Raw genomic sequence first — 8,933 nt, 5'->3', positions numbered from 1 at the left:
TATTTGGCACCTACAATTAAATTTAATAGTTCAAACCTGTTTTTTCCTAACACACACGATATGACATCCTTTGATGAATCCGAATATAACAACAAAAATGCTATTATTTCCATATTTTATTCTCAGACGAAATTACTAAGAAGTAACAAAAACAAGTACTCGATAAAAAATGGAATATTAATGAAATCCTTATAGACTGGTTATACGAAGTAAATTAATTAAACAGCACTTAACTAAAAAGTAAAACCTCCGAGGAATAAGTCATTTTGTTGTCAGACTTCAACGTATTATCTCAATCTTAACCCCATTGAACTTGTGGTTACTGAGATAGTAACTGTTTATCTACAGATCACATAGTTTCTTCGTTGAACGACAAAATTAAAAGTAGGTACCAAGAGATTGTTTACAAAAATCGACAAAAATACGACGAGCACTTACAAAAAAATTTTAAACCAATATTGGAAACAAAACAGTTTTGATAGTGTGGTGAAGGAGATTAGTAAAAAAGAGGGGGGGGGGGACACTTTCCGATGTGGGTACGGAACTTGAAAATAGGTATAATTGAAAAATTCGGTTTAATATTGTTGTATACTGATTAACCTAAATCCGAATATACATATATATTATTTATTGGAAACCTATTACACCTGAACAATAAACTATCGTGAGATCTATCTGTCCTCAACTACCTCGTGTGCGTCAAGCCTTTCGCCACTCACGGACAACAGGTGACAGCGTTTGGGTGACGGTTCAAGTAAGTTGTTGATAGACGTTTGATCTACCGCCGAGTGAGAGAGACAGTTTTATATTTTATATAAAATTTATTAAAAACAACATTCTGATTAAGGTATAGCAGATGTTTCTTTGTCTCCAACGAGTTATCTGACCTTAGTTATTTCTGAAGATAACAGGTGGAAGAGATTATTAAAATACTAACTTAAATACGTTGAAGCTTGGTGTTTTTTTTTTTGAGAAATCACGCTCTTTATTGACGGAGAATTATTTAGTTTGTCACTCGATGACAGACAAAAATAAATTAAAAAATATATCGGTTATAGAATAAATATATATGGGTTGAACCAATGTCACCTGAATTGAGATAATCAACTGACAGATCGCAGTTTTTTTCTTACTTTCAATTATGGTTGAAATAAAACTAATATTCTCGGATTTGTTAAGTAAAAAAAATGACATTTTCATCTCGTCTGCCCGTGATCTCGGTTGAAGCAAAGTAACCGAGACGTCGTTAGTATGAAGTTACTAAAATAATAAAATACGCGTAGTAATACGAAAAATACTCTTGTTGTAAATGAACAGTCGCGAGAGACTTAGATCACAATTCTCGTTATTGTTTAAATCTCGCAAATTTTTCGATAATCATTCAAGGTAGAGGAAATTTAAACGCCGTGTATAGTATTGAAAACAAAAAATATATTTTAAAAACAGTGTACATGGAATGTACTAGATGACTTAAAAATGTTTTGGCAACAATTATGTGAGGTTATAGATCCAGAGGACAGTACTAAATGCAGTAAGAGACGAGACTCGGAAACGGCTAATAGTATAGTTTCCTTCGACACGAGTTTTATGGAACCAGTTTACTGACAGTTTAGTAGTGTAAACTACACAGTATCGTAACTTTGAAACTCGTACTAAGGCTACAATAAAATTAAGTTTTTTCAGTGATTGAAACTTGTTTTTTTTTTGTTAAATTCTCTTATTTACACATGAAATATATTTTATGTAGTATAATATATTTAAAAGTAGACATTAACCATCTTAAATATATCTATATCGGAAACTTTCAAACAAACAAACAGCATTAGAAAAATAATTATAGTTCATAATATTATATCTTTCACATTTAATTATATAGAAAAATAACATTATATTTTATATAAACTCTTTCTGAAATTAAAACTGAATTTAAATATTTAATGAATATTTTAAACGATGAAACGAAAATAATGAATAAATTAATATATATAAATTATATTTTTATATAAAATCAGTCGTTGACATCAATTAATGCCCGAATTTTAATAAATTAACAGAACGTCATGTGAATAATGGAATAGACGCGTCATGTTTTTTAACCTGTCGTCATTTTCCCGCGCAAAGTTTAACGGCCATTTGTTTACTTCTTTTTTTTCATTTGTTTCAATTTCTTCTTCTCCTCTTTCTTTTTTTCTTTTTCTTTTATAGACTTGTACAGCTTGTAGCCGAAGAATACTGGAAATAAATATATATACGTTGGATTTTAAATGAAAATTATATGAGATTATACGATCTTACATTAGTAGTATAGTATTATATCTTAAAGATAAATAAATAGCATTAATTATATATAGATAAGTTGAGTAAAGACGGATGTTACGAAATAATTTTTTGATAAACAATTTTATCTATCGTCAGCTTATAATCTTATATATCCTTTTCGATCAAAATTTTTAACTAAAGAATGTTTATTAAAATAATTTCCTAACGAAAAAATATTTAGAAAAAAAAAAACGTATAATTTCTGTCATCGTTTGATTCAAGCGCACCAAATAAACTAGTGATGTCTTCTCCACTTAAATGTCCATGTAATCGGACGAACAATTGCTTGCATATGCTTAGTATATTTTGATATGACCTATTTGCATATAAAACCTACCGACAATTATCACAAATACGACAGCCGCTGCTGAGTACAAGTATATTTGTGTCCTGACGGCGTCTCGCAAGAATGTTTCCACTTCACTGAAATCTAACGGCGCCTCCTCCAGCTTCTTCGCCAGTTTGTTGGTGAGCGCCTCTTTCACTTGACGAGCGAATTGCACCTTCTGTTCCTCCGGCAATGAGTTGTATTGTGTCAGAATTCCGTCCAATTGCTGTCTTATTTCCTCTGTCTCTTCGCTCTCTGGTGCTGACTCCACCATTTTCTTCAGCACATTCAACACATCCACGTTCCTCAAGGAATCGCTGACCCGTTCCTTGATAAGCTTCCCTATGTTCAGCTGTTCCTTCAGGTATTGCTCGTCCATTTTCCCACGAGTCAAAGTCTCACCTTTAGATAAACTAACGAACTCTATGCCTCTAATGCAACTGGATCGTATTTATCGCGTGTAACCGGGGAGTTATCAAATCATATCAATATACGATAAATATATTGAAAATTATAAATATATTATATTAACGTACAAAAATAAAAAAAATTCATTATATCTTTTATAATAATGATACGTTAAAAATTAAAAAAAAACATGATAACCATAATGTTTGTGTCACAGACATGTTTATTTTTCGACATTTAATGTGATTAAGTTATCAATATGTTTTCGTAATCGATAAATATTATTGATGATTGACCTAAATGTTTAATTTTAAGCACATATTTAAACTTTAGTCGTTTAAATATTTTACAAGAAGCGCTTTTATGAACTATCACTTATACGCACAACATTATGTCATCGATAAAATGAGTTATGTTTTGAAATAATTACTAAAACTATGAATAATATTATAAAACTGAATTAAGTAGAGCGCTAAATGTGGCTAGAGTAATTCTATTTTAGTTAATCATAACACAGCAAGTGTAAAAGTACTTGGAATTATATAAACGAGTTCCGTTCGTAAATGTATTGATAAAATTATGAATTAATTATAACATGACGTGAGATTAATTTCTTTTTAACTAAACGGCATGTTTACAAATGAAATAAACATGACGTGTTGTTAATACTTAACTAGACTAAACTAAACATGTTTTATTTATTGACATTTACGGATATCGCGATTTGAAATTTTTTATTAATTACTATTCGTTAATTCAACTCTCTCACAGTCGTAGACAATTTTGATAAATATGAAATCGAGATCGTAACATAAATTACTTACAAATTATAGAAAATATTAGTGCGGCAAACGTTATAGCCAGTAAAGTGCCGCTGCCGGTGCCGCCGAAGAACTGCGGCACGTCCCCGCCGAGCAAACTCCTCAGACTCTGCCTAGTCTCTTCATCCAGATCAGCTGTATCCAGCATTTCCAGAAGTTCCTTAGCCGTCGGTTCGTATTTCTCATCGTTATTAATTACATCGCCCATGCTGTCCGCCATTTTGTATTTAGTTACTAACTACTTATGATGTGCTAATCGCCACGCGGTACGCGCACGTTAGTGAAATGAGCGTACGATTAAATTTATATCTTATAAAACATCAGTGAACTTTGCTATAACAATTTTGATAATGTTTCGTCGATTAAGAATGCAACTATTGCGTAATAAACGTGAACTTCAAGTCGTTTATGTTACTTTGGGGATTTTATCATTATTATATAATTTAATTTTGTGTGTTAAGAGTGTTTAAATAAATAATAAAGATATTTTGTATTCGCAGTCTATATCTTTGCCCTCTAGCCTTACTACACGTTTGAGACGTCATACTAAATACGGAGCGTTTTTAGTCTTTTCTTAGTAAATCTTCGCATTAAAGTCAAATGAAAAATTAAAATTATTTTTCATTAGACAATTTTTTTTACACATTATTTACGTTAATATATTGTTTTTATAATATATGTATATATATAATATATATTTTAGGAGTGAAAATAAAAACATTAATGTATATTATAAATAAATTAATAATTACCATGTTTAAATTACGTTTAACGAAAGTTACTTATGTTTTAAGAGTATGCGAATTTCTTTGGCTCGGCTTAGAACCTAAGCGTGTTGTATTTTCATTAAAAAAAAAACAAAGTCAATGCTTTTGGCGCCAAAAAGCTATGCAATAAAAAATATGTGATATTAATTTCAAAATACATCATGTGTGGTGTCAGAGTTAAGAATTTTTAATGTTTTTTTTTATATTAAAGCTATATATACATATATATATATACTTGTTTACTTTATTTGTAATAGTTAGTAACAGGATAAACCTTCGTACTTATAATGTAAGTAAGGATTGCATTTCTATTGGTTATTTGTTGAGAAATTTAAAAAGATGGCCGTTGACAGAATCAGATTTTTTTTCTTATAACATACTCATTCGCGATGATCTTAATTTATTTTGTAATACCTATCCGTTGCTTGTAACTTATATTTACGTTAAAACTGAACGTAATACATTTGTAAGATTTGTTGATTTAAAATTTATCTCTTTATTTTAAAAATTTTTAAGAGTGAATAAAATTCCATTAATGGATCAAAAATTTTCTGTGATTTCCGAACACTTTAAAGAATGAAATGAAAGATTGAGACTATGAACCACATCTTGCGACGATCAGAATATTAAATTTCTTAAAACAAACAAGAGCACATAAAGTGTAGATAGGAACAAGATTTTTATATACACAATAGCACATATGTTTGATAAAATTTAAAATAGAGATAGGTTATGAGATAGCCGGAGATAGGTGGAGATGGACTTAAGCAATCAACCTTAAAAAATAATTACCTTGATTTTTATTATCCTGACAATTCATTTTACATTTAACAATTTCAATGTATTATAATTTTTTTACTTAAGAAGTTTGTAAAGACCTAAATTATTTATTCTAATATACATACATAGATAAAATTAAATTTAAAAAACATTATTTGTACATAATTATCAACAAAGTTTTTAAACATCAAGCTTTGAGAATTCAAATAAAATTCAATATGTATATATATATATATACATATATATATCTTATGTATAAAATTCTATATATATATATCCCTATATATACACTACCGGTCAAAAGTTTGAGACCACTATAAAAAAGTGGAGAAAAATAAATAAAACTCAATATTTTTAATACTTTATGAAAAATAGTTTTTATTTTCATGTTGCGCACAAGATTCAAAATTAAAATTAAATTACATGAAGTCTTGAAGAATACTATGTTTGAAAAAATACACAAGTGATTTTATGCACATTTTTCATCAAAATAGCCTCCTTTACATTTAATGACCTGTTTAACCAACCTTGGCATGCGAGCAATTAATTTAATTATGGTTTCTTGCGAGATATTACTCCAGCTTTCTTCTAATGCTTTCCACACGGCCTGCTGTGAAGAAGGACATTGTTCCCGGACGTTTCGGTCCAGTTCTTCTCACAAAAGCTCTATAGGGATCGGGGCTTTGGAGTGGCCATGTCATATTTTTCAACACCTTTTCTGATTGTTTATTGTCTAAACAGCCCCTACATAATTTTGAACTATATGCTTTGGATCATTGTCTTGTTGAAAAATAAATCCTTTGCCGATTAACCTAAGCCCGGAGGGAATAGCATTTTTCTAGAAAATTCCTTTAATTTGCACCAGATTTCCAGTTCCATAGCCTGAGAAGCAACCCCAGATCATAACAGATCCGCCACCATGCTTGACAGTCGGGACTACACACTGTGACATCATCTTTTCTTCGGCAGAACGTCGAACGAAAATTCTTCTTTTTGAACCGAATATTTCAAATTTAGATTCGTCACTCCAAAGAACTTTTTTGAAATCTTCTTCGGTCCAGTCTCGATGGGCTAGGGCCCATTGCATCCGTTTTTTCTTATTCTGCGGTTTCAGAAGAGGTTTTCGAACAGCAACGCGACCAAACAAGTTGGCGTCTCGCAACCGTCTTTTCACTGTAGATACTGACACAGGTTTTTCCCGAGACCTGTTGACTTCAACACGAATTTGTGGGGCTGTTAGGCGTCTATTTCGCCTGCTGGTTACCACAATACTCTTGTCTTCACTAGAAGTCGTAGCTCTTGGTCTTCCGGAGCGCGGACCATCCTGATTACTGCCAGTTTCTTTGTACCGCACAGTACTGCGATGAACACAAGTCTTCGATAACTTGAGTTGAGATGCAATCTCACGTTCAGATTTGCCTTCTTTATGGAGAACAACGATGGCAGATCGCGTTTCAATACTAATTTCGCGAACTTTACCCATTTTAGAGACGTCTTCACTGTTGGAATAACGAAATCAGACTAACTGCAGATATTCGTAGATAGCCATGAAAATATTCGGTTAAAATAAAAATTCTAAGATATTTTATAAATTTAGAACAATCGCATTGTAAGTTAAAGTAAAATAAAATAATTGTCAGTTGCTGCAATGAGGTAATAATTTTTTTGACAGGCAATTATCATCGGACTCTTCCTGGGCTCACATTGAGGTTTGGAAACAATAGTTGTTTATTGCCTTTTCCTTATCTTAAATACAAAAGAATAAGCTTGCAGGTGATCTTTATAAACAATAGAATATGCAGGTGTGCAGATTACTCTTTATCTCCAATGTTTTGAAAATATTTACTAATAACAAAAGTTCTTTATTAGTGGTCTCAAACTTTTGACCGGCAGTGTATATTTATCATCGTTCAGGTGTTAGTTATATCTTAAGAATTAATTTATTTTGTATCATTGTTCTGATAATTTTTATGGTAGTAAGCTATTGCTCTGACTGATGACTCAGAGAATTCTTACTGTTTTTTTGTAAATAACTTAACTCAGAAAAATATATGATTAAGTTACAATCAACAGTAGAACATCAGTGAAATGTTTTCAAATCCTTAATTTGACATAAAAATATTACAATAGTTTCAAAATATATATTCATAATGAACCATTTACGTGAATGAAGCCAGGAATAAGAGATAGTGTATATAAAACCTTCAAAGAAATATGAAATAAAAAATATATATATATAATTATACATATAGGCGATAAACATGAAACATGAAACATTCAAATTATAAGCAAATCATTTTGAGATCCGTAACTAATTTTTATTGATGTATTTAATAATTAAAGAACAATTGAATAATGCTTAATGCGTTGAGACCTATGTGTTTAGATATACTTTTATATGTGTCTAAGGACTATGGGCAAGTACTTTACCTGTTAGACTAATAACAACAATCCCGGGCACGATAAATACTGAATTGGAAAATGCATGTTCCAAAGGGCCGTCTTGTCCACCACTTAAATCGACCATTGTGTAAAATTAACAGTCTTTTATAAAGTAATACTGTAAGTTATTTACATAAACTATATCTTCAGATCATTTAAGAGATTATTCGTTAGTTTCTAGAGCATTTTGATCACAAACAATGTCTCTCACGGCAAGTTAGGTTTGACGATAACAAAGAAACGTCAATACGCAATACTTTGACAAATTGACATTTCAGATTCTTGATTTGCGTTTAGTAAATATTAGAATAATGTCGATAAAGCAATAATTAAATAAAGTATATGAGGCATTCCATTATACAATCGAAACTTTTATTTGTTGCTTTAAAATTTCATTTTGAAAAAAAATAAATAAATTGGTAGTTTATTTGAATGTTTTTTTATATATATAAGGACAGATCGTATATGTAGAAAATGAATACAAACTCCTTCGTTTTTATTATATCTCAACATGGTTTTCAAAATTATAATTCGTTCAATAAATTAAAACGTTGTTTTTGATATAATATTGCACAAGCCACGGCATAAAAAAAAATACGAGTATTTTATTTTTTCAATTCTATACAACTTTTTTGAATAAAATAATAAAAAAAAAACTTATTATTATAAATAATCTATAACTCCTAGCCCTTAAGTTAATATGAGTGTGAGGATTACTCAGAGAAAAATTTATGTGTCGACTCCCTCCGCGCGAAAGGAGTGAAAATTGTAAGCAATTCTTATTCACTAAATTTGAAAATAAAATACTGCCCTATTAAATTACATGTGTATCAAACTGTAATAATGAATATTATAAATAAATTAATATAGAACAACTAGTACATATGTCAGCTAACTTCACGACTCTCACATTGTTTACTTCGCTGCATAGCCACAATACCATGTGCATGTGCTTGGAATCTACCAACTCACCCTCTTTCTCTCCCTACTTTCTACATTTTTGTATTTTTCTTTCTCTCTCTCAGCGTAAAACGTTCAACGCAACCTTGTTGGAAGTCGCACAAGAAG

The 8,933-nt window shown here is 30.5% G+C and overlaps 1 protein-coding gene across 1 annotated transcript; it reads right to left on the bottom strand.

The window, feature by feature from the left end:
* Window positions 1-1,411: 1,411 nt before the first annotated feature.
* LOC116776158 (uncharacterized) lies at window positions 1,412-3,175 on the bottom strand. The gene is made up of 2 exons (XM_032669266.2): window positions 2,657-3,175; window positions 1,412-2,232 (listed from the first exon to the last, which is right to left on the bottom strand). The coding sequence occupies exons 1-2, from the start codon at window positions 3,024-3,026 to the stop codon at window positions 2,138-2,140; spliced, it is 465 nt and encodes a 154-aa protein (XP_032525157.1). The 5' UTR covers window positions 3,027-3,175; the 3' UTR covers window positions 1,412-2,137.
* Window positions 3,176-8,933: the final 5,758 nt, after the last annotated feature.

This window comes from Danaus plexippus, chromosome 28 (assembly GCF_018135715.1).
Source record: "Danaus plexippus chromosome 28, MEX_DaPlex, whole genome shotgun sequence".
Taxonomy (NCBI): Eukaryota; Metazoa; Arthropoda; class Insecta; order Lepidoptera; family Nymphalidae; genus Danaus; species Danaus plexippus.
Note: the sequence above shows the minus strand (reverse complement) of the source record. Positions and strands in the feature narration are given on the sequence as shown.